This window comes from Geotrypetes seraphini, chromosome 5, assembly GCF_902459505.1.
Source record: "Geotrypetes seraphini chromosome 5, aGeoSer1.1, whole genome shotgun sequence".
NCBI lineage: Eukaryota > Metazoa > Chordata > Amphibia > Gymnophiona > Dermophiidae > Geotrypetes > Geotrypetes seraphini.
Window position 1 is genome coordinate 112,211,265 of NC_047088.1, and position 26,669 is coordinate 112,237,933.

Below are 26,669 nucleotides of genomic sequence, written 5' to 3' on the forward strand. Positions count from 1 at the left end.
GTTATGATTGGAAGGTATTCCTTTATAATTTTATCTACTTTATACATATTTTATTGTAAACAACTTTGGTCTGTGTGCCAGTTAAGGTGGTATATCAAGTATAAATAAACTAAATTAAACTATTTGCCTTTGATTCTAGAAGTCATCTAGAATCGGAAATATAGGGTTGGACATGACCATGAAACATCTACTGTACCCTCTCTTCTCTGGGCATAGTTCATACTAGATAGATGATTATCTAATCTGTGCCAACACCTGAAATCTCATTTCCATAAGTACAGTGAGCCCTCCGAATCCGCGGTTTCAGTATCTGCGGATTCGGTTATTTGTGATTTTTTTTTTTTTTTAAATATAGCTGCATTCCGGACTTTCCCCGTCTCCCTCCCGCCTTCCTCCCAGCATCCCCGACCTTACCTGGTGGTCTAGTGGGCTTTCGGGGTAGGAGCGATCTTCCTATACTCCTGCCCTGTGCAGATCACTCATAGCAAATAACTGTGGGGAGTTCCCATCGTAGTCTCGAAAGGTGGTTATATGTGGAACACTATTACATGTTAAGCACCCTATGGATTGATATAAATGCCGTCTTTTCCTAATAATGACTGGGATAGCCATGCAAATGGTTACCCGTAATTGGAAGAATTACAACCGCCTAAATTTACCTTTCAGGTGGGCAAATCTGTGCTCCAGCTATAGGTATGAAAAGATGAATGCCAATAGTTTGGGGCACAGTAATTTATTTAAATTGATTTGGGGCCTGTTGACCTCTTGTATTTCTTCAATATAGTAGGTCTTTGATTATGAGTTAATTTTTGTTAATTTTCATACACATCCAGGGAGGGGAGGGGGCTAGTTCTGTCCTAATTTTGACCTTTGAATATTTACACCTGGGGTGGGTGGGAGGAGGATGGGATGATATTATTAATATGAATAGGATAAGGTTATTGGGAAAATATATGTATTTTGTGTTCTAATGATTAAGCATTGGGTGGATGGGGGATAAAATGGTTGGTTATGTATATTTGTAAGTTGAATGTGGGGTTTTTTTTGACTTGTTATATGATATGCAGTTGTGTCTAGCACTATTGATGTTTTGAAAATCAATAAAGAATTAAAAAAAAAAAAATAAATTAACCGCAGCTTAAAGCATATATACTGTATACATGAATTGCTTTCTGCTGCTTACCTCTTTTATATCTTCATAAAAGAGGAAGAGGATCCGATGTTTATCCTTTCCAGTCCACCAGCTCTTCACATGATCAAACCAGGATCCCCAAGCAACTAGAGGACGCATATAACATCTATTTAACAACAGCTTTGCCCCTTTTCTCCCTCCTCCCCCAAACAAAAAATTAATACTTTGGCAGGCAGGAATCTCCGTACCCTGCTAGCTTAAGACTTCCTTTGCTGGAACTTCTGGCCATCTGAATACTGTGGCAGTTGGTGGCCACACTCCCAGCTGCCAACACTGGTAACCTTTAATTCTTGCGTATGAACTGGAATATGTACGAGAATCTAGTGAGTATGGGTGGTCCAGTATTGCTGCCTGAGAATGTGGTTACTGACAGATGGTTCTGACAAAGGAGGTTTTCAGCAGGCAGGGCATGGGGATCCCTGCCAACTACACAGATGATTTGTGCCACTCCTGGGCTGACTTAAACCCACAGTGGGTAGGCCCCTGCCCACCCATAGGTATGCCACAGCTGCTGCAGTAGCATTTAGCTTGATGATGTGGAAGAAACAAAAGATTCATTTCTGAGAGGTCAGTTTATATAAGGGGCAATATCTAGTCAGCATTAGACAACATTTTAAAAAAAACTATACCCAACACTGACTGAACTGTGCCTGGATATTCAGTGCTGGTATCTATCTGGGAACCAGTACTGAATATCCAGGCATTCCACAACTACTACAAGTTACCCAAGTACTAATAATACTCAATGGTAGAACCCAGATAGCTACCTGGTTATCTTAAGACAGCCCTTTTACTGTTTTAAGTTTTCCAGGCACCACTGCTGAATAGCAGCAGTGCCCAGGTAACTCCTGCTTCTGACCTGACTCTGCCCCCAGACAGGATAGAGCCGTGACAATTTCCACAGATTTCCAGCAGCACTATCCAGTTATATATGGCTAAAAATCCAGGGATCAACCTGCCAGTAGGAGATAATTGGGTAGGAGGGCCTCTTTGACCTGGTTATCACTGCTGAATATTGGCCCCATATCATCTAATATTCAAAGCAATTTAAGCAGGCAGATGGAGAAATGACGGATGAGATTAAACGCAACTGCAAGGGAGGCAACACAGTTATCATGGATGACTTCAACTATCCAGGGAAAGACTGGAACCTAAGCAATTCCAGCAGTGCTAGGGAGACCAAGTTCTTGGATGCTGTAGGTGATTGCTTCCTGGAACAACTTGTCAAGGAAACTCAATTTTCCTGTCCCGTACCCGTGGGTTTTGTCGCTGTCCCTATTCTGCCCCATTCCTGTAAGCTCTGCCTTAACCACACAAGCCTCAAACTATGATTTTAAAGTGTTTGGGACTTATGCAAATGAGTAGAGAGCTTGCAGGAATGGGGCAGGGACAGGAAAAGAACTTGCTGGGACAGGATGGGAAAACGAGTTCTGTGGGGCCGGAGAAAAATTTGTCCCTATGTCATTCTCTATCTGGAAAGGGCAGAGTGCAAATGTAAATGGCAAAGTTCACAACCCATACTCTCTTCTGAGACCAAATAAGAAGCTGTTAAAGTTTGGAGTGGTTTTGAACCCATGACCTATGGAAGATGGACGAAGTGCTTTTAAGCACAGAGCTACAGGAGCTTTCATTTAGGCAAGGATTTCTATTATTTTTCAGTGACATTCTGCCATCTAGGTGCATATTGATGATGTCAAAATGATGTCAAGATTGTGTATCAGACATGTCCACTTGCTCTGAACCACAGCCGTTGTGAGTAGGGATTCTCTTCTCATTTTCTTAGCCTTTTGGGAAAGAGGTTTAGAATGCTATATATATTTCATGTGCTTTGCTTGAGTAATGCATCATTAAACATATTTTTCTATTATTAAAGAGGAGTCCTCTTTACCCCCCAAAAAGAAGGTTTAATGTGATATATATATATATATAATGTGTTTTGCTTAAGTAATGCATTATTAAACATCTTTTGACCTTAATATGAAATTGGAGTCCTCTATACCCCATAAAATAGAATTCTCGTTCACCTATATGAGGATGCCTCCGGCATGCCAAAGTGACACTTAAGTCCCATCCACCTCACACCTACCTAGCGCCCAACTCACACTTAAAAGTAGACCTACTTTTGCAACGCCTACATTTTAAGCAAAAGGTAGACACTTTAGGACGCTGAGCAGCATGCAATTCTGTAAATGGACGTCTATATCGAAGCCACGCCCACATCTATCTCATTAGGCGCAGGTTTTTCCAATGGGCATCCATGAAATTGTGGACACCTATTTTGTGAATCTCGTTAAGCCTTTGGATGTCTAAGTTTCAATTATTGCTTATTAAATTTGTTAATTGGGCTTATTATACACTTTATTTGGATGCCTAAGTTGATGGACGTCTACATTATAGATGCCTAAAGTTAGATGTCCTTTACAGAATCTGCCCCAAAGTGTCCACCTCTTATGGTAGAGTTGTAATTTATTGTACCTCTCAGCCCAAATTCTGTCCAACTTGCATATTTCCCAGTTTGCAGAGCATTTTAGCAGCCTTCCACTGTCTCGCATAAGTACACTGAGCTACTATTGGCCATATTGCAAAGCACAAACTGCTTCACTTCGGAATCTGCAACACCCTGTAATAGTACATATATAATAACTTTCTGTAGATCACATCCAGTGATCTCTTTTTAGAATCAGTAGCACACACTCCCAAAGTTTTTGGCTCTCTGGATATCCTCACTGTGTATGAAACCTGCTGCCCACATTCCTACAGCCTTTCTAACACTGCCTATTTCCCACACCATATCACTTATTTAATTGGAGTAAAGATTCAGTACTATGAGACAAAAAAATGAATGCATTTTTTAACATCAGGAGCAATTTAAAATTCATGCATTTGTATGTGCTTTGCATGCAAGTGACTTTTATCACAGTGGTTTTACCTCTGATTTTCCCATGCTAAAACTTCTTATTGCATTGGGAGTAAGATTAGCACAAGAGAATCTGGTGTAAACTGCAGCATTAAAGCACAACACAGCTTATTACTTCCAGGCCATTTTCAGGATGAAGCCCTGATTTCTTGAGGCATATTGCACTGTGCATGCCTCGCTTACCATTTCCTTCCAAGAACTTCAGAATATACTGCTCCCATGTCCCTGGATCAGGCTGTTCCTTGTTCATGAGATCAAAGTGGTAGTAGGACACAAGGTTATCCTTACCATTCCGGGCAATGTAAATAGCCTGGAGAAGAAGGTTGCTATTAGATACATAAAGCCTGAATAGGTATGCTGGAAGATAAGGTAACTAAACCCTATATATTAAGACATATTTTAATTGAATACATGACACTTATTTTATTTTCTTATTTATTACAACTATTAATAATAGTAGTAGTGAATTATGATGTTCTTTTCTGTTATTTAGATTTTTTTTTAATATTTTTATTGTTAACCACTTTATTTACTTGTAAGTGAGATAGCGGTATATCAAATAAATGAAACCTGTAACCTGAAATAAAATTTATCTCAATGATATTTTATTCTGACCACATCATTCACTGCCACAGGCTTTAACTTATGGGCAACCAAACCAACCACTTTTATAGAATTCAGGAGCATCATTCTTGCCACATAATTCATGGCTCTACCTTTCTCACAATGTCATTTATGCATGTGGAGGGGCATAATCGAAAGGGACGTCTAAGTCCGTTTTCGCCTAAGTCGCAAGTCATCCAAAGTAAAAAACAGCCTAGGACACATTTTTGAAAAATGCGTCCAAAATTTTTTTTACTTTCGAAAATTGTCTAACTATATGTCCTACCGATCTGATCATCCAAGTTGCTAATGCGTCCATCTTTATACCACATTTTTGTCCAACTTTTCGTCCAAGTCCAAAATGCCTAGAACAAGCCCTGTTGGATGTGGGAGGGGTCTGCAAAGTGATGGACTGAACACCCAGACATGCCACCTAAATAGTGGGGTACCTTACAGGGCACTGCTGTGAACTTCACAAAAAGGGTGCCATGTCATCTCCTCACTACAGCTCCCTTATAGGTCATGGTGAGCCCCCCAAACCACCTCCAGAATCCCCTAGACCCACTTATCTACCACCCCAATAGCCCTTATGTCTGCAGGAGCCACTTATATGCCAGTAAAAAAGGGTTTTGAGGGTGTATAGGGGAGTGCATATGTTTAAGTATCAATGCAGTGATTACAGGGGCTTGTGGGCATGGGTCCTCCTCTCCATGAGTCCCTAATCCACCCCCAAGATGGCAAACTACTAGGATTAAAATTTTAAAACCACATTTCCACCCCATCTCCGCGAGCTCGGTCACCTCAGTAACTATAGAAAAATAGACAAATATAGTGCAAAATAGACAGCAGATATAAATTCTCAAAACTGACACGTTTTGAACACTAAATTGAAAATAAAATCATTTTTCCTACCTTTGCTGTCTGGTGATTTCATGAGTCTCTGGTTGCGTTTCCTTCTGACTGTGCATCCTTTCTTTCATTTCTGTCTTTCTTTCTGCACTCAGGCCCAACAATTGTCCCTTTCTATTCCCTCCCTCTTTCCTTCCTATGTCCTTAGTGCCCCCAGTGCCTCCTTCCCATGTCCTTAGTGCCCCTTCCTGTCTTTAGTGCCCCCAGTGCCTTCTTCCCATGTCCTTAGTGCCCCTTCCTGTCTTTAGTGCCCCCAGTGCCTCCTTCCCAAGTCCTTAGTGCTCCTTCCTATGTCTTTAGTGCCCCCAGTGTCTCCTTCCCATGTCTTTAGTGCCCCCAGTGCCTCCTTCCTATGTCCCTCTCACTGCCTTCCATACTTTGTCCCATCCCCACCCCAGAAGCCAGCCTGCCTGCCTGTCTACCTTTCTCCCTCCCTTCCTGGCCAAAGCCAGCCTGCTTGCCTGCCTACCTCCTTCCCTCCCTGCCGCGCAAAAAAAAAAAAAGTCTCCCTCTTTCCTTTCCCCGGGTCGGCTGCTATCTTACCACCCTGCTGCTGCTACTGCTAAAGCCGACAGGAAGTCTTCTTTCCGATGTCAATTCTGACGTCGGAGAGGACGTTCTGGGCCAGCCAGGCAGCGATTGGCAGGCCACGAACGTCCTCTCCGATGTCAGAATTGACGTCGGAAAGAAGACTTCCTGTCGGCTTTAGCAGCAGCAGCAATCTTGCCGGCCCTGCGCGGACCGGCGATTGAAGAACAGTGGTCTAAGTCACAACATCCAAGTTCCGTCGATCGTGGGCTGTATAACTTTCGGTTATACATGCTGTACAACTAAGTCTAAGCCGGCTCATGTCCCGCCCAACTCCTGCCCTCGACACTCCTCCTGAAATGCCCCGTTTAGCTTTGGTCGTTCAGCGGCACTATGTAGGCCTAGGTCGTTTATAAATACGTCCAAAACCCATTTTTATTATCGGCACTTGGATGTATTTGGGAAATGTTCATCCAAGTGCCGACTTAGGCCGGTTTTTGGATGTTTTTCTCTTTCGATTATGAGCCCCATAGCATTCAATAGCATTTATCTTCCAAATATATCTTATATCCACAGGCTTTAATTGCATTATCATCTTAGTCATGTCATTCATAGACTTCAATATCTGAAGAAGCAGAAAACCACAAAAAAAAATTTCTATTACTAATGGCCAGGTAAGCTGAGATATATGCTAATTTGTAATCGTTTGATGTAGAATGTAATGATCAGTATTAAGTTTTTATGGTCCATTCTGAATTATAATGGTTTTTTGCTGGTTTACTGGCTTAAGAACATAAGAACATAAGAAGTTGCCTCCGTTGAGGCAGACCATAGGTCCATCCTGCCCAGCGGTCCGCTCCCGCGGCGGCCCATCGGGCCCATTGCCTGAGTAGTGGTCTATACCTATCTATACCCTTCAATCCCTTTTTCTTCTAGGAATCTATCCAAACCTTCTTTGAAACCATTTAATGTTTTCTTGTCTACAACAGCCTCTGGAAGCGCGTTCCATGTATCCACCACCCTCTGAGTGAAAAAGAACTTCCTAACGTTTGTTCTAAACCTGTCCCCTTTCAATTTCTCCGAGTGCCCCCTTGTACTTGTGGTGCCCCACAATTTGAAAAATCTGTCCCTGTCTACTTTTTCTATGCCCTTCAGGATCTTGAAGGTTTCTATCATGTCTCCTCTAAGTCTCCGCTTTTCCAGGGAGAAAAGTCCCAACTGCTTCAATCTGTCGGTATATGGGAAATTTTCCATTCCCTTTATCAGTTTAGTTGCTCTTCTCTGTACTCCCTCAAGTACTGCCATGTCCTTCTTGAGGTACGGCGACCAGTACTGGACACAGTACTCCAGATGCGGCCGCACCATTGCACGATACAGCGGCATGATGACTTCCTTCGTTCTGGTCGTAATACCCTTCTTAATGATACCCAACATTCTGTTTGCTTTCTTTGAGGCTGTGGCGCACTGCGCCGATGCCTTCAGTGTTGCGTCTACCATCACTCCCAGGTCTCTCTCCAGGTTGCTGACCCCTAGTGGGTTATCATGTTCATTATTATTAGCTTATGAAATTCATTATTGATTTATAATAATATACTATATACCAGTGGTCTCAAACTCAAACCCTTTGCGGGGCCACATTTTGGATTTGTAGGTACTTGGAGGGCCGCAGAAAAAATAGTTAATGTCTTATTAAAGAAATGACAATTTTGCATGAGGTAAAACTCTTTATAGTTTATAAAACTTTCCTTTAACAGTTAAAAGGAAAGATATATAAACTATAAAGAGTTTTACCTCATGCAAAATTGTCATTTCTTTAATAAGACATTAACTATTTTTTCTGCGGCCCTCCAAGTACTCAATTTTTTTGTGCAGCACTCACATTTAAAGTTCAATATCTTTTCTCTCTCAAAATTGGCACATTTCAATCACTAAATTGAAAATAAAATCATTTTCCTACCTTTGTTTGGTAATTTCATCAGTCTCTGGTTGCACTTTATTCTTCTGACTGTGCATCCAATACTTCTTCCCTTCTTTTAGCCTCCTGTATGCTTCCTCTCCTCCAGACCTCATTCCCTCCCACAACTTTTTCTTTCTTTCTCTGTCTGTCTTTCTCTGATTCCGTGCCCCATTTTTTTGCTTTGTTTCTGGTTCCCTGTTCCCCCTCCTTCTTTCTTCCTTCCTCCGTGCCCATTTTTTGCTTTTTTTTCTGGCTCCCTGTCCCCACCCCACCTTCTTTCTTTCTTTCTTCCTTCCTTCCTGCCCTCCCCCATGCCACCGCCGCCACAGAATAGGCTGCTGCCGCTGCCGCTATCGGGAACAGGCAGAGATCTCCCTGCTTCTCTTATGCACCGGGCCGACTAACTCTCGCCGCCCGACATCAATTCTAATGTCGGAAAGGACGTTCCGGGCAGCCAGGCAGCGATTGGCTAGCCAGAACGTCCTCTCGACGTCAGAATTGACGTCGGGCCGCGAGAGTTGGTCGGCCCCGCAGGGAAGAGAAGCAGGGAGATCAAAGAACACGGTGCCGGCCTGATCCCCGATGGCAGCAGTGAGAAGGGAAGGGAAGCAGGTTGGGCACCACTGCTCTAGACGAGCCGCGAGCCGCACTCTAGGGAGAACAGTGGACCGCCCCCCCCCCTTCAAAGTTTCAAGTTTCAAGTTTATTTCACTTTTGATGAATCGCCTATTTCAAATTACTAGGCGATGTACATAATATAGTAAAGAAACTTTAACAAAATAACAATAAAATCTAATAATAACTAACATGAGAGATAGGTAAGGGGGTAAAGTTACAATGAGGGTATAGGAAAAAAGGGAAGAACAAAAGGTAGGGTAAAAATTTGCAAGGTATACTTCATAAATATTAATTAAAACAGAATAGAAGATTTTAGAAGTTTTAAAGGTCAAAAGCATCCTTAAACAAATAAGTTTTAAAAAAATTTTTAAATGATGAAACATCACGTTCCATTCTAATGTACTGGGGAAGGGAATTCCACCATTGTGGACCTGCAACAGTGAACATATCTGCTCTTCTCGTTCCAATGATTTTTAAAGAAGGCACAATTAATAAGTTTTGATCGGATGAACGCAGAGATCGTTGGGGTTTGTATGGAATCAATGATTTAGATATGAATTGCGGTTCGCTAAATGCTAGAGTTTTAAAGATTAAAAATATCAGTTTATAAAGAATCCTATGATGAATTGGTAACCAATGCGTGTCTATTAACAATGGGGATACGTGATCGAATTTTTTAGCGTTATAAATTAGTTTTATGGCTGTATTCTGGTACGCCACTGGAGCAGTAGCGTGTCTGGCCGGCTCGTTCGTTTAAAGCCGCAGGTGGCGGCTCCTTGCAAGATACGCGCCTGCGTCTGAAGCCTCTCTGATGTTGTGACATCAGAGAGGCTTCCGATGCAGGAGTGGATAGTGCAAGGAGCCGCCAATCCAAGGCTATGAACGAACGAGCCGGCTGCTGCTCCAAAAGGAAGAGAATGAAGCCTCCAGACTGCGGGCCGCAAATAAAACCTGGAGAGCCACATGCGGCCCATGGGCCGCGTGTTTGAGACCGCTGCTATATACTGTGGTGACAGAGCTCTACCTTGCAGTTCTGTTCCCAAAAGGAGTTTGGCACCAGCTGGAAAGGGAGGTGTGTCTTTATCACCCTGGGAGGAGTCAAGTTTGCTATCTGATCCAGCCCTGAAAGGAAGAAATGTTATTTATTTTATGCAATTTCTTCAATCAGAATTAGCTTAGAATATCAAAGAACAGGGAAGAAACATAGAAACATGATGGCAGATAAAGGCTAAATGGCTCATCCAATCTGCCCATCTGAAGTAACCATTATCTCTTCCTCTCTCTAAGAGATACCACGTGCCTATCCCAGGCTTTCTTAAATTCAGAAACAGTCTCTGTCTCCACCACCTCTTCCAGGATACTGTTTCACGCATCTACCACCCTTTTTGTAAAAAAAAAGTACTGTATTTCCTTAGATTACTCCTGAGCCTATCACCTCTTAACTTCATCCTATGCCCTCTCATTTCAGAGCTTCCTTTCAAATGAGGCTCGACACATACGCATTTACGCCACATAGGTATTTAAACATGTATACATATTGAGATCTTTAAATCTGTTCCCAAACATCTTATGACGAAGACCACTGACCATTTTAGTAGTGTTCCTCTGGACCGACTCCATTCTGTTTATATCTTTTTGAAGGTGCGGTGTCCAAAAACTTACAATGAATGAATAAAATGCATTCTATTTCTGCTATCACACTTACCATTACTATGTAACCCTGGTCCTGCTAACCATTAGTCTCTGGACCCCGACTAGCTGTTTGGAATGGGTACCTGGACTAGGCGCTTAAAAAAAAAGATTTAATTTGTATTGAGCTGGGCCAGGGCCAGAGCTGGAATTATTTTGGTAGGCCATGGGATACAAGACTACCTAGGGTTATCATATGGCTCCAGAAAAAGGAGGACGCATTGAAACAGCTGGGTTATACTTTCCATTGCTTTCAGTGGAAGTTAAACCCAGATTTCTCTATCTGCCCTCCTTACTTCCATTGCTTTCAGTGGAAGTAAAACCTGAATGTCTCAATGCGTCCTCCTTTTTTCTGGAGCCATATAGTAATCCTAAGACTTTTGTACTTTCCAATAGAGGTCTGCATGGGAACGGGGATCGCAGGAATCCCGCAGGTCCCGCGGGAATCCCCCTAACCCTCTAGCCAACGTGACTCCCACGGGGATGGAAGGCTTTGGAAGCAGGGTTCATTCATATAATATAATGGACACGTCAGCCTTAGTAAAAGAGGGGGTTTATAAGTTAATTTCCTGAACAGAAAACAAAAAAAAAGGGTTCCACCAAAGAGATTCCACAAGGAAAACAGCAGCGCAAACAAAAAAGAAACTGGAATTGATCCTGTCAGAAGTAATTGCTGCTTTTTATGGGGAAGGGTGGGGATGGAGGTAATTCCTTGCGGGGATGAGTGGGGACGGAGAGGATCCTGACGGGGACGGGCGGGGATGGGTGGGATTTCTGTCCCCGTGCAACTCTCTACTTTCCAGTCCATCTTTTGTATCAGTTCACATTCAGGTTAGAAAAAAAACTACACACACATCCTCACCCCCACCCAAATTGGAATGCTTTACTGAAACTCAGGGAGAGCTCAGAACTCAGCAGTGGTGGCTTGGGGGTCTGTTCCCCAATGGCGGCGACGGTGGCTTGGGGAGGGCAGGGAGAAAGAAAGACAAAGAAAGAAAGGGGGCAGGCAGGAAGACAGAAAGAAAGAAGGGAAACAGAAAGAAAGGGGGGAAGGGAGACAGAAAGAAAGAAAGGGGGCATGGAGAGAGAAAGACAGATAGAAAGAAAGAAGGGGGTATGGAGAAAGAAAGAAAGAGGAGGGGGCAGGGAGAGAGGAAGAAAAAGTTGGTGGAGGGAAGGAGATTGAAAGAAGGGAAGAAATATTGGATGCACAGTCAGAAGAAGAAAGTGCAACCAGAGACTCATGAAATCAGCAGACAATAAAGGTAGGAAAAATGATTTTATTTTCAATTTAGTAATCAAAATGTGTCCGGTTTGAGAATTTAATATCTGCTGTCTATATTTTGCACTATGGCCCCCTTTTACTAAACCACAATAGCGGTTTTTAATGCAGGGAGCCTATGAGCATCGAGAGCAGCGCAAGGCATTCAGCTCAGCTCCCTGCGCTAAAAACCACTATCGCGGTTTAGTAAAAAGGGTGGGGGTATATTTGTCTATTTTTGTATAGTTGTTACTGAGGTGACATTGCATAAAGTCATCTGCCTTGACCTCTTTGAAAAACACCCCCAGAATTTAAATGATAATTAACATTTTCTCTGCATACAGTGTGCTTTGTGTTTTTTTAAATTTTATTGTGGGTAGATCATTTTGACTTGGTCATTTTAAAAGTAGCTTGCAAGCCCAAAAAGTGTGGGCACCCCTGGTTTAAGGGATCAAAGGACTTTCAGTTAATCACATCCCTAGATGATTGAACTTTGTGCCCTTATAAATATAAATTGCTAAATAGACTTGAAACAGTCAATTTCAATAGAAGGAATAACTGAATCACAATTGAAGGGATGGTGTAGTTCAACCTCCCCTAAATGCCTTCTTAGATCACATATCGGGTGGCCACGTCGTGAATAACGAGCTAAACTGAGGGATTGTGCCCTAAGGAAACCCCCTAAGGGTGAAACATGTTGGCGACTTCATCCCTCTTGGTCAACTACCCAAGCTAAGTACACATTTACTTTATAACCTAGTTAAGCTGATGGTTTTACTTAACCTATTGAACATTTAACACAATCAGTGTAGATAAAATATTATTAAACTAGTGACCCGATGACGATAGGGTACATAAAGCCAACTGTTATGAAAGTCTATTGAACAATTGGTGGCACTTCTGAGGGCCTGAAGAATTATTTACATAGAAGGCATTTTGGGGAGGTTGAACTACACCATCCCTTTAATTGTGATACTTATAAATATAAATAGCACACCTGAGACCTTCTTAAAGGGGCAGACTGATAAGGATCTAGGCCCATGGGCAATAAGGCTTCTGGCATTCCTCTCCGGCACAAAGGCTCCTGACCCCACCCCCCAAAAAAAATCCCCAACAACCCTGTTTTTGTAATAGAAGGCAGTGGCAGAGATTCCCTGTGGCTGTTTGCTGCCATGCTTGTGGCCTGCTCTCTGCTATGTCCCCGCTTGCAGAAGTAGGAAGTTACATCAGAAAGGGGTGGAATGAGTAGAGAGCAATCTGAGAGCTCAGCAGCAGACATTACGCAGGAGTTGCTGACCCCCCTCCCCTCTCAACTGCTCTGGGCCCTTGGGAGTGCCTGGTTGCCCATAGGGTCAGTTCACCCATGCCTTCTTATGTGTACGCATTGCAACAGTAGTAAGGCAGTATGAGAATAGGCTGTGTAAGAATGACTCCTTGATATGAAAAAGAAGGAATAATGAAGACTCCCAGATGACAGGAGAATGGAGAAAGAGGAAACAGAAAGGCCATTCTGGATGGCTCTTTGATAAAAGTTGGATGTGAAAGATTATAAGGTAAGCTATGCATAATAACTTCATCATAAAAGTCATGTGGAGGGGCATAATCAAAAGAAACGTCTAAGTCCCCTTTTGGCCTATGCCCCTAGGCGCAGAAAGTGGGCAGCAGGGAAATGTCCATTCTAAAAAAAAAAAAAAGTCCAAAATGAGATTTTTTTTAAACAAATGGCCTACCTCTTCGTTCCATCATACAATACATAGAAAAAAAAAATCACAACCCCATGTGTGAACTGTAAGAGCAGAAAAAGGGAGTGGGGAAAAGACACAGGTCAAACCACTATAAGGACAATTCGTTTATTAAAATGTCAACAAATTTAGGTTAAAAGTACACAAATGTATGAATAAAATGTGACAGGTATAGAAAGTCCTTTATAATAAAATATATACTGGACCCCAACACGGTCTGTGTTTTGGCCAAATAGGCCTTCCTCAGAGGTGTAAAAGATAGCATAAAGAAACAGAACAGCAAAGTGAAAATGAAAATAAAGGTAAACCATAAAAATACATATGAACAAATGTAATATGTACCGGAGGTTAAACCTTAAACTGCTGAGATGTGCAAATAGATAACATTGTGAGCAAGCAATAAAATAATGAAATAAAACAAATACATATATGAAATATAAATACCATAAATATGTGAACAACACTGTACAACTGAATAAAATGATACAAAAAACAACAGATATAAACTGGATAAAAACCAGAATGAAAACCAAAATAAAACCAGACCAACCCAGTAGATGGCGCCAAATTGCATAAAATCAAGCCAAAATGGTTCCTACAAAGTAAAATAATAATAATAATAATTTATTTTCTTATATACCGCCCTACCAACAGTTCTGGGCAGTTCACAAGGATAAATAAAGACTCAACACATTGCTAAATGATGAAAAATAAGAGCCAATGCAAACCCAAATGATAACACTGCATCATTAAAACCAAAAGAAAAAGAAAAAATGTGTCAAGAAAATGATATGACGATACCAAAATAAAAGCGGGCATGACGGAATAAAAAGCCAGGAGAGTTAAATCAAAGCAAACATAAACACAATTAAGGATCGTAAAATAGCATATGAGTTACCTTTCGGTATGTATTATAAAGTTCCTGCTAACTGGCACAATATCCAAAAAAAGCTAAAACAAAAAGAGCAATGAATTGTAATAATATGCATAAAAAGTATAGAAAAACCGCATGTATATGAAATATAGAAGGACCTACCAATTTCAAAAAAATGCTGCAATAACTCAAAAACCACTGCTAAGTGTGGTCGCTTCCAAAAACAAAAATAATTTCGCACCACGGAGAAGCGTAGAGGGAGTGTGTTGATGTCACAGACAAGCCATGTAAAGGAAAAGAAAACAAAAAGACGGATGTGATCAAGAGGACGTAATGATGTCACAGATTGATCCGTGTAAAAGAGAAATAAAACTAAGCTATATCATAAAAGAGTAAAACTATATACTAAACATGAAAAACTAGACAAGGAAAAGAGGGAAAAAGAGTGGCTAAATCTGGAAAAAATAATATGAATGTAGAAGGATGAATTTTTTAAAATATAGGGTCACATTAGCAGACGTACTTTTTCTTATTAGATTATTTCCTTGCACATCCAGGGTAGGAGGGAGGATAGTAATATTATGTATGGTATATAGTTTATGGAAATTATAGTTATAAGTATATATTTCTAATTATTGCTAGTTAAGGGAAGGGAGGAGAAAATGATTTGTTTTAAAATGTTTGAATGTGTAAAGTGCTTTTTCTGATTTGCTCTTGATAATTCATTGCAGTGCACTGTTATTATTTAAAAATCAATAAAGAATGAAAAAAAAAATTCAAATTACATCAGGGCGCGAAATACATGGGAGTCTCAATTTTAAAGGAACTAGTAGATGTATATGATATAAGAAGTATCATTGTATGCTGATGAATAAGGGAGCAAAAGAGCAGGGAAGAAGAAAGGAGGGGGGGAAGAGCAGAGGGAAAAAAGAAAAGAAGAAGTGGACAGGATTGGCAGGGGGGAAGGGGAAGAGGGGGAACAGGAGGGGGGAAAAAGAAGGAAGGGGAGCCTCTATTCAAAGGAAGGCGGGACTACCAGAAGGACCGAGGGAGGACCTTAGAATCTTTGGCCTTAGATCTACTCATGATTCCCTTCTTTATCATGCCCAACATTTTATTTGCTTTCTTTGCCGCCACCGCACATTGTGCTGACGGTTTCAGGGTCCTATCTATCGGTACCCCCAGGTCTTTTTCTCGTTCACTCTTACTCAGAGTTGCACCTGACATGCTGTACTCATGCTCCTTATTCTTTCTGCCCAAATACATTACTTTGCACTTTTCCACATTAAACTTCATCTGCCACTTCTCTGCCCATCTCTCTAACTGGCTCAAGTCTCTCTGTAGTTCCTCGCTGTCCTCTTGTGATCTGATTGCAGACGATACAAAGCTATGTCGGACAATTAAAAAAAAAAAGATTATGAACCTCCTACTGTAGAAAAAGAGTAAAAACATAAGAATTGCCATACTTGGACAGACCGAAGGTCCATCAAGCCCAGTATCTTGTTTCCAACAGTAGCCAACCCAGGTCCCAAGTACCTAGCTAGATCACCAAGTAGTAAAATAGATTTTATGCTGCTTATCCTCGGAATATGTAGTGGATTTCTCCAAGCCATTTCAATAATGGCCTATGGATTTCTCTTTTAGGAAATTATCTAAACCTTTTTTAAACCCTACTAAGTTATGAATTCCAGAGTTTAATTACACATTGTGTGAAGAAATATTTTCTCCAATTTGTTTTAAATCTACTACTTAGTAGCTTCATTGCATGCCCCCTAGTCCTAGTATTTTTGGAAAGAGTGAACATGTGATTCACATCTACCCTTTCCATTCCATTCATTATTTCATAATAAGAGTTAGGTAGGGAAGGCATAGATAAAGTTGTGCTAGAGGTAGTTGTCCCTTACTATTATAACATGTTTGAAAGAGAGACCTATGTTCTTTTGAAAACCTTCCATTTTTGTTGGCCAAGGAATTATAACCTGTAAAGATTCCAGTTTTCTTCTTGACCTCTGAAATAATAACAGTTAGTATGTGTTTTTTTTATTTTATTTGCTTCAGGTTCCTTGAGGCTGAAGCAGTAAATGTTGATAAGGACTAGTAGCAGACAGGACAGAAAAGTGATAACTTTATTTGGCAAATCCTAATGAAAGTCAGGGTTCATTAAAAAAGTTACCGTATGTTTTCACTTTGGCAATAAATCAGGGAAACTAGTGGCATAAATCACTAAAACTTGATCGGGCTCACATTTTATCACCTGCTTGGTTAATGATAACAGGAAATGTAAAAACAAAACAGCAGACATAGCATAAATATTTTATGACTATTTTAAACTTACTTTCTTGGCTCCTGACTCTTTTCCAGGTCCTGATATTACAGACTAGAAGATTCCTAATTGTCCCCAGAAGCAATTACCTCCCTCAATGTGCCTTTGCGAGCAAAAGAGATTCAAAAAGTCTTATGTCAGCAAAAAAATCTTGCAGCCCCTGGGCTGGATGGCTATACAAATGAATTTTGCAAACTTATGAGGCCTTTAGAAGCTTACTATACGGAAGCTTATTCATAGTGGTCACTTTCTGTCTCAATCTAATGAGACTTTAATAACCCTAATTCCAAAACTTGGTAAAATTAAAACAGATCCTGAGTTTTATAGGCCTCATCGATTCTTAATATGTATATCAAAATTTTATCAAGAATCCTAGGTGACCAGTTGGCAGTCTATTTGCCACAGTTAATTGGGGAGAAGCAGAGTGGGCTTTGTCAAGGGACATCATTCAGTGATTAACATAAGAAAGTTGTTATTGGCACTTTCCATTATAATGCCACAGAATATCTCTGATGGGAACTGGCAAGTGACTGGAGGAGGGACCAGCGGGGCTGGTGGCGACCAGCATAGAGACTGGTAATTGTACTGGGAGCTTCCAGAAGACCCAGAAGGAAACAGCTTATAGAATCAGAGAACATGGCAAAAGTTGACTAGCAAGTAACTGGTAAAGGAACCAACCAGTGGGGCCAGTGGCAACCAGCAGAGAGATTGGTAATGGTATCGGAAGCTGACCAAAAACCTAGAAATCCAAGGGAGGGTGTGGAGAACCTGGTGGCGACCAGGCAAGAGTTCAGAAGAGACTGGTCGGGTTTTTAGAAGTGTGTGGGTGAGAAAGAAGACCAGAAGGGCCTAGAGGTGATGGAATGACAGGTAATGACCACTCAGCCTGATCACAACGGTATTATTTCCTCAATGGTTGTATACATTTCAGATGCTACCCCTTATTCTCTATGTATAACATGAGAAAAGACTACCCAAAAGTATTTCCTCATATTTGTGGAATGAGAAAATATCCTGGCTTCCCTTCAAGTATGTAATACTACCAAGAGATAAGGGTGGACAAAGTCTTCTTAACAGGCTATTTTCCTTTGCTTGTAATATGCATCATATCAATGACTAATTTTGTGATACATACCATTTTTCATCCACACTCAATGAAGTATATATTAGTTAACCACTACATTTTAATTATTTTTTTTTTCAGGGGAGAGTGTTTAAATTAAGGGGCCTATTAACATCCAACCCCTTTTATTGACCTCTTTGCTTGGTGTGATGATGGGTTGAGTAAATGGTTGCTCCAGTTCATTTTTCTCTCTTCTACCCACGGAAGTAACAGAAACTTTTCTCTAACGGGATTTTTTTTTAATAGTTTACTCATCGATTGAGGTATGTTTATCAAGTGGTCTCAGAGGAAGGGAAAATGAAACCATTTGATGCTCTGCACTGCTTCCGACGCTTTTAGGAACTCTATGAGTGTCAAGAGCAGCATAGAGCAGTGGTCCCCAACCCTGTCCCGGAGGACCACCAGGCCAATTGGATTTTCAGGCTAGCCCTAATGAATATGCATGAAGCAGATTTGCATACCTGTCACTTCCATTATATGCAAATCTCTCTCATGCATATTCATTAGGGCTAGCCTGAAAACCCTATTGGCCTGGTGGTCCTCCAGGACAGGGTTGGGGACCACTGGCATAGAGCATTTAGCGTACCAGCTGGCGCTAAAAAACGCTTTTGCAGTTTTGTAAAACGGGGAAGGGGGGTATGTCTTCAAAGCCTTCTGAAACCTTCTATAGAAGTTACATTTCTTTATTCTTTAGGCAATTTATTCCAACCTTTAGCAGCCACTTGTCTGACCCAGTATGTAATTCAGAATATACTTTGTTGGGTGACTCTGGAGTCAGTTTATAACCCTTCTTTTAGCTGTTGTATAAATATGATAAAGGAAAAGAAGGGATTTCTGTGGGCAGGATGACAATTTCAGTGCTGTGTATTTTTCACTACTGCTATACTGTAAAGAAGAAGGATCATTAATACTATAAGCTGATCAGTACTGTTTTATTATTTCAGGAAAAAATGGAAGGAATGAAGATAGTTAGTACACACCTGAGGGAAGGGGTTTTGGTTCCACGATCTCCAGGAAAGGGATGCGGTCATAAACCGGTGCCCGTTTGCACTTGTCCACATCCCCATCATTCAATACCATATCCACAATCTCCTGTACCCATGTGGTTCCTGCATGGGAGAGAACATTGTTTAGAATGCTGAAGATTGGAAATGATTTTTCATTAGTTTTTGTCTCTTTCACCAAGTCAATTACCTCTGTCTATTTTTGCTTTTTTTTGTGTGTATGTGTCTGTCTTTATATGGTGTAGAATACTCATAGTTGTAAATGGGCAATTCTATAAATTGGTGCATTAGTTTAGTCGCCCCAAAGCTGTACACCTAGGCCCGGATTCTATAAATGATGGAGAGTATGAAATTATCAGACTGGGACAATAGGTAGTTGCTTACTATTTGGCAGCCTTACTTGGACACTCTAACACCATATACCCGCAGTTGCATCTTAATCAATATGTCATGAGTTGATTTCTTGATTGCTCTTGTAATCACAGCCCTGGGATGGGGAGGAAGGGGGGGGGAGGAGTTAGGATGATTTGTTTTTATTAATCTTGTTTATTATGCTATTGTTTTGATTGCATGTTTTGTTTCTTTATTGCTGTTTTTGTAATGTTATTTGTTCTCTTACCTGTATTTTGAAACTCTAATAAACATGATTACAGGTAAACGGCGTTCAAGCTTAAGGAAGGATTAGGGTAGTGGTGGAATTATTATTTTTTTAGTGCAAATAGGTTACATAAGACTGATTGATCAAAAATAAGCTTCTTGTGATAGACTCCGACTCCAACAATAGTGCTTTGTAAAAGTAAGCACCAAGGAGTAAGCTGTGGCCCGCCATTATCTTGAATGGGAATAGATTTCAAATTCTCCATTGAAGAAGGTGTAGCTCATTCTTTATGACCTCCCATTGAACCAGGTAGTTGTAGGTTTGCTCTTACATAACAAAAATTGATGCAATATGGTATCCAGGAGGTAAAAGCCATTTTGATGCCGGTTTTCCTCAGGCAGCTGTATTATAGGAAATGAAAAGTTAATTTGTCTAGTGTAACTGATCAGTTGCTTTGAGGCAAAAAGAATAAGTTATAGTTTGGTTTAGATGAAAATTCATGACAACTTTAGGTAGGAAGAGCATTTTGAGGGAGTTCCAACAGGAGGGATTGGGCATCCTTCCTGCCAGTAGTCTTCATGGTGGGTGGGGATGGGTTGCTGCTAAACTTATCACAGCAGAGAAATCCCTTGCCGCCATAAGCTCAGCAGCAACCCGATTCTCTAACTGGCGTCTGTAACATGGACATCAGTTAGAGAATCAGGTTCTTTCTTAGGCGGGCTTAGGTGGGATTCTGTATACGACGCCCGTGTGCAATTCTCAAAAGCCACTTAGACGGCTTTTGAGACCGGGCATCCAATACAGAACCTGGGCCCTAGTGCCAATTAAATAAATGGCATCCTGCCAATAGATTCCATTATAGAACAGCATTGGTGTTCCCATATTTATGTGTGCCATCATGTCAATGGCAGGTAAACTGGTGTACCTAAGTGCACCAAGTGATGCATGTAAAGCAAAGTTATTCACCTATAGCAGGTGTTCTCTGAGGACAACAGGCATATATTTTCATATCTGGGTGAAGTCATTCACAGAACCCAGCATGGATGGTCAAAAAGTGTACTGTCACTTTAAAAGTTTAGAACCACCTGTACCACTTTCCCACCCGATGTCAGCTCATAGGAGCTGTAGAGTTCTGGAACATCAAATTTTACATCTTTGCAGATGAAATACAGCTGTTAATATTTGTGGGTAACAATCAAGAAGAAGTAATTTCTGACCTCAAAAGAAAGTTGAAGAAACTTAACATCTGGCTAGCGGTCAACAATCTAATTGTAAACACAGACAGAATCCACAGCTATGTGGCTATCATGCATCCAATCCACTCTACATATACTTCCAGAACTTGGTGGCAAACCCATCCAACTTAAGTCCGAAATCCTGATACCGGGAGTTTGCTGCAATTCTGAGCTAAGCTTCGCTTCTACCACCTAAAACTACTGTGGCAATTAAAACCTGTGCTGACTGCAGATAATCTTGCAAAACTAATTCATGCTTTTATTACTAGTCAGCTAGATTACTGCTACACATTATTTTTAGGGTCAAGCATAACCAACCACTCCTGCCTACAGCTAATCCAAAACACTGCGGCCAGACTTCTAACAGGCAGCGCAGTACTGACCACATTACGCCAGTACTATTCAAATTACACTGGCTGCCAATAACCAAACAAATTGAATTTAAGCTGCTATGTCTAGTCTTCAAAGCCTGGCATTTTCATCTTCCATAATATTTATACAAGAAACTGGCCAGATATCAACCTAATAGAGCTCTAAGATCCTCTCAACATGACCGATTTGAAATCCTAGGTATGAGAGATATAAAACTACAATCAGCTAAGAAAGAGAGTCTTTTCATTTGCGGGTCCTAATCTATGGAACTCAGTACTTCCAGAAACAATTGAAATCAACTCTGTTCCACCAACACTAAGGAACCCTATGGGGCTCATAATCGAAAGAGAAAAACATCCAAAAACCGGCCTAAGTTGGCACTTGGACGAACATTTCTCAAAAACGTCCAAGCGCCGATAATAAAACCGGGTTTTGGACGTATTTCTAAACGGCCTAGGCCTTCATAGTGCCGCTCAATGTCCAAAGCTAAATGGGGCGTTTCGGGAGGCGTGTCAAGGGCGGGAGTTGGGCAGGATGTGGGCCGGCTTAGACTTAGTCGTACAGCATGTAAAACTGAAAGTTTAACAACAGAGCCTAGATGGAACTTGGACATTGTGACTTAGACCATGTAAAACCCACCTAAACTCACCAGATAAGCACTGAAAACACATAACACAGACCCCCACACACTACCCCAGTGATCACCAACACCCCCCACCCCCATAAAAATTTTATTCACAACTTTAAATTTCAGCCTCCAGACCATCATTACCTGTCCGCCTGGCATAGGAAAGCCTAGTCGTCCAGCACAGAGGCAGCTTAAGCCATCTTGGGGGTGGGTTAGGGACCCATAGAGAGGAAGACCCATGCCCATTAGCCCCTGTAATCACTGCATTGATACTGAAACATGTGCACTGCCCTAAATACCCCCAAAACCCTTTTTTACTGGCATATAAGTGGCTCCTGCAGCCATAAGGGCTATTGGGGTGGTAGATAATTGCGTCTAGGGGATTCTGGAGGTGGTTTGGGGGGTTCACCATCACCTATAAGGGAGCTGTAGTGAGGAGAAGCCACGGCACCCTTTTTGTGAAGTTCACAGCAGTGCCCTGTAAGGTACCCCACTATTTAGGTGGCATGTCTGGGTATGCAGTCCATCACTTTGCAGACCCCTCCCACGTCCAACAGGGCTTGTTCTAGGCGTTTTGGACTTGGACGGAAGGTTGGACGGAAATGTGGTATAAAGACAGACGATTTAGTGGCTTGGACGATCAGATTGGCAGGACGTATAATTAGACGATTTTCGAAAGTAAAAAAAAGTTGGACGTATCTTTCAAAAATGTGTCTTAGGCTCTTTTTAACTTTGGACGACTTGCGAGAAGGACGTAAACGGACTTAGACGTCCCTTTCAATTATGCCCTTCCACGTGATTACTCGCCATAGTCTGCGTATGAACGTTTGCATTTACAACAATGACTCTAATTCTTACTGATCTTTGTGTCTTTGTTCAGTTGTGGATTAGGAATTGGTTATTGGATAGAAAACAGAGGGTAGGAATAAATGGTCATTTTTGTCAATGGAGTAGAATAATCAGTGGAGTGCCACAGGGGTCTGTACTGGGATTGGTGCTATTTAGCACAGTTACTTACCGTAACAGGTGTTATCCAGGGACAGCAGGCAGATATTCTTAACGTATAGGTGACGTCACCGACGGAGCCCCGGTACGGACACTTTTAACTAGAAAGTTCTAGTTGACCGCACCGCGCATGCGCCTTCCCACTCGACGGAGGAGAGCGTGGTCCCCAGTTAAGATAAGCCAGCTAAGAAGCCAACCCGGGGAGGAGGGCGGGTCCTAAGAATATCTGCCTGCTGTCCCTGGATAACACCTGTTACGGTAAGTAACTGTGCTTTATCCCAGGACAAGCAGGCAGCATATTTTTAACGTATGGGTGACCTCCAAGCTAACAGAGGGGGAGGAGGGATGGTTGGCCATTAGGAAAATAAATTTTGTAACACAGATTGGCCGAAGAGTCCATCCCGTCTGGAGAAGGCATCCAGACAGTAGTGAGTAGTGAACGTGTGAACTGAGGACCAAGTTGCAGCCTTGCAGATTTCCTCAATGGGCGTGGAACGGAAGAAAGCCACGGAAGCAGCCATAGCTCTGACTCTGTGGGCCGTGACAGCACCTTCCAGTGAGAGACCGGCCCGAGCATAACAGAAAGCAATGCAGGCAGCAAGCCAGTTAGAAAGCGTCCGTTTAGAGACAGGGCGACCTAAACGGTTAGGGTCGAAAGATAGAAAGAGCTGAGGGGATGAGCGGTGAGCCCTGGTGCGATCAAGATAGTAAGCAAGGGCACGCTTACAGTCCAGCGTATGCAGCGCCTGTTCCCCAGGATGAGAGTGGGGTTTGGGAAAAAAGACAGGCAAAACAATGGACTGGTTGAGGTGAAAGTCCGAGACCACCTTGGGAAGGAACTTAGGATGGGTGCGCAGAACCACTTTGTCATGGTGAAAAACAGTGAAAGGTGGGTCGGCAACCAGTGCATGCAGCTCACTAACCCTCCTGGCAGAGGTGATGGCAATGAGGAAAAGCACCTTCCATGTCAGAAATTTGAGTGAAGTAGTGGCAAGAGGCTCAAACGGAGGTTTCATGAGGGTTGACAAAACCACATTCAGGTCCCAGACGACTGGAGGAGGCTTCAGAGGTGGTTTGACATTGAAGAGGCCTCTCATGAACCGGGAAACCAGGGGATGAGCCGTAAGAGGTTTTCCGAGGATAGGCTCATGGAACGCAGTGATGGCACTGAGGTGGACTCTGATGGAGGTAGACTTGAGGCCAGCGTCGGACAGAGAGAGCAAATAGTCCAGTACAGTTTCCACCGCCAATGAGGTGGGATCGTGGTGATGCAGTAGACACCAAGAGGAGAACCTGGTCCACTTCTGATGGTAACATTGGAGGGTGGCCGGTTTCCTGGAGGCATCCAAAATGCGACGGACAGGCTGAGACAGATTCTGTGGAGAGGTCAGCCCGAGAGAAACCAAGCTGTCAGGTGGAGCAAGGACAGATTGGGATGTAATAGAGACTGATGCTGCTGCGTAAGTAGAGTAGGAAACACAGGAAGAGGAATGGGCTCCCTGGAGCTGAGCTGGAGCAGGAGAGAGAACCAGTGTTGGCGAGGCCACCGAGGAGCGATGAGAATCATGGTGGCATTGTCTCTGCGGAGTTTGAACAACGTCCGCAACATCAGAGGAAGTGGAGGGAAGGCATAGAGAAACCGACCCGTCCAGTTGAGCAGGAACGCATCCGGGGCCAGACGATGAGGAGAGTAGAGTCTGGAACAGAAAAGGGGCAGTTGATGGTTGTGAGGAGCTGCAAAGAGGTCCACCTGAGGAGTGCCCCACCGATCGAAGATGGAGTGGAGTGTGGTCGGATCCAGAGTCCACTCGTGAGGTTGAAGGATGCGGCTGAGATTGTCGGCCAGGGAGTTCTGTTCGCCCTGGATGTAGACAGCCTTGAGGAAGAGATTGCGGGCTGTGGCCCAGGTCCAGATGCGGATGGCCTCCTGACAGAGGAGGGAAGAACCGGTGCCGCCTTGCTTGTTTATGTAATACATGGCGACTTGGTTGTCTGTGCACAGGAGAAGAACCTGAGGGTAGAGAAGGTGTTGGAAAGCTTTGAGTGCATAGAACATGGCCCTGAGTTCCAGGAAGTTGATATGATGTTGACGTTCCTGAGGGGTCCAGAGACCCTGTGTGCGAAATTCTCCCAGGTGGGCTCCCCATGCGTAGGGGGAGGCATCCGTGGTGATGACCATGGAGTGAGGGGGTAGATGAAAAAGCAGACCCCTGGAAAGATTGGAGGAGTCCAACCACCATTGAAGAGATCGCTGAAGAGACGATGTCACACAGATGGGATGAGAAAGAAGGTCCGTGGTCTGAGACCATTGGTTGGCTAGAGCCCACTGAGGTGTTCTGAGGTGGAGTCGTGCCAGAGGGAGCACATGGACCGTGGAAGCCATGTGGCCCAGGAGGACCATCATCTGCCGAGCAGGGATGGAGTGATGAAGGAGCACCTGGCGGCAAAGATGGAGCAGGGTCTGTTGACGGTCGGAGGGGAGAAACGCCCTCATCAGAGTGGTGTCGAGAACTGCTCCAATGAACTGAAGTCGCTGTGTGGGAAGCAGATGCGACTTGGGGTAGTTGATCTCGAACCCCAGAAGATGGAGGAAAGAGATGGTGTGTTGAGTGGCTTGTAGCACAAGCGGAGACGTAGGTGCTTTCACCAACCAATCGTCCAAGTAGGGGAACACCTGGAGGTTGTGAGACCTGAGGAAGGCCGCCACCACAATAAGGCACTTGGTGAACACCCTGGGCGATGATGCGAGGCCAAAGGGTAGCACTTTGTACTGGTAGTGATGGTGCTGTATCTGAAACCGGAGGTAGCGACGTGAAGTCTGATTGATTGGAATGTGAGTGTAGGCCTCCTTGAGGTCTAGGGAACATAGCCAGTCGTGTTGAGAGAGAAGAGGGTAAAGCATGGCCAGGGAGAGCATTCTGAACTTTTCCTTGACCAGACACTTGTTGAGGTCCCTGAGATCGAGTTTGGAACGTAGGTCTCCTGTCTTCTTGGGTACCAAGAAGTAGCGGGAGTAGAATCCCTGACCCCTTTGGTCTTGGGGGACTTCTTCGATGGCATTGAGAAGAAGGAGGGATTGAACCTCCTTGAGAAGGAGGAGGGTTTGAGAGGAGTGAGAAGCAGACTCTACGGGAGGATTGTCTGGTGGAAGAGTCTGGAAGTTGAGAGAGTAGCCGTGGCGAATGATGGTAAGGACCCACTGGTCTGACGTGATGACCTCCCAACGGCTAAGAAAAAGTTGCAGGCGTCCTCCGATAGGTTGAGGAAGAGGTAACGCTGGTGAGAGACTGGCTATGCCCTGGAGAAAGGAGTCAAAAGGGCTGAGAAGGTTTTGACTGAGGGAGAGGCTTGGCAGGTTGATGAGATTGGGAGCGAGCCTGAGTTTGCTGTTGCTGACGAGGTCGGCGAGGTTGTTGCGGAGGTGGATGAAGAGGTCTGGCTGAGAATCTGCGTTGGTATGAAGACTGCTGTCTATAGGGGCGAGCAGGCGGAGTCTTCTTCTTTGGTTTGATGAGAGTATCCCACCTGGTCTCGTGAGCAGAGAGTTTCTGGGTGGTGGAGTCTAGGGACTCTCCGAAAAGTTCATCACCAAGACAAGGTGCGTTAGCCAGGCGGTCTTGGTGGTTAACATCAAGGTCGGAAACTCTCAGCCAGGCCAGACGTCTCATGGCAACCGCCATGGCCGAAGCTCGAGAGGTGAGCTCGAAAGAATCATAAATAGAGCGCACCATGAATTTGCGGAGTTGGAGCAGACTGGAAATGTGTACATTCAGGAAGATACTTTTGTAATGAAGAGAGTTGTTGAACCAGATGCTTCATGTAGAAGGAGAAGTGAAAGGTGTAATTATTGGCTCTGTTTACAAGCATTGAATTTTGATAAAGGCGCTTGCCAAATTTATCCATCGTTTTGCCCTCTCTGCCAGGAGGGGTAGAAGCATAAATACTGGATCCCTGGGTTTTCTTCAAGGTGGATTCGACAAGAAGAGATTCATGGGGTAGTTGGGGTTTGTCAAACCCCGGGATAGGGATGACCCTGTAGAGACTATCCAGTTTTCTAGGGGCCCCCGGTACTGAGAGAGGGTTCTCCCAAT

General features: G+C 43.0%; 1 protein-coding gene across 1 annotated transcript in view; it reads right to left on the reverse strand.

Annotated features, from left to right (window-relative positions):
• The window catches only part of LOC117361046 (sulfotransferase family cytosolic 1B member 1-like), a 53,194-nt gene that overhangs the window by 4,121 nt on the left and 22,404 nt on the right, over positions 1 to 26,669 (reverse strand). The window contains exons 3-6 of the mRNA XM_033945843.1: positions 18,717 to 18,845; positions 9,749 to 9,846; positions 4,293 to 4,419; positions 1,184 to 1,278 (exon numbers count right to left, since the gene is read on the reverse strand). Of these exons, the coding sequence (XP_033801734.1) occupies positions 1,184 to 1,278; positions 4,293 to 4,419; positions 9,749 to 9,846; positions 18,717 to 18,845 (449 nt within the window). The remainder of the gene's footprint in view (positions 1 to 1,183; positions 1,279 to 4,292; positions 4,420 to 9,748; positions 9,847 to 18,716; positions 18,846 to 26,669) is intronic.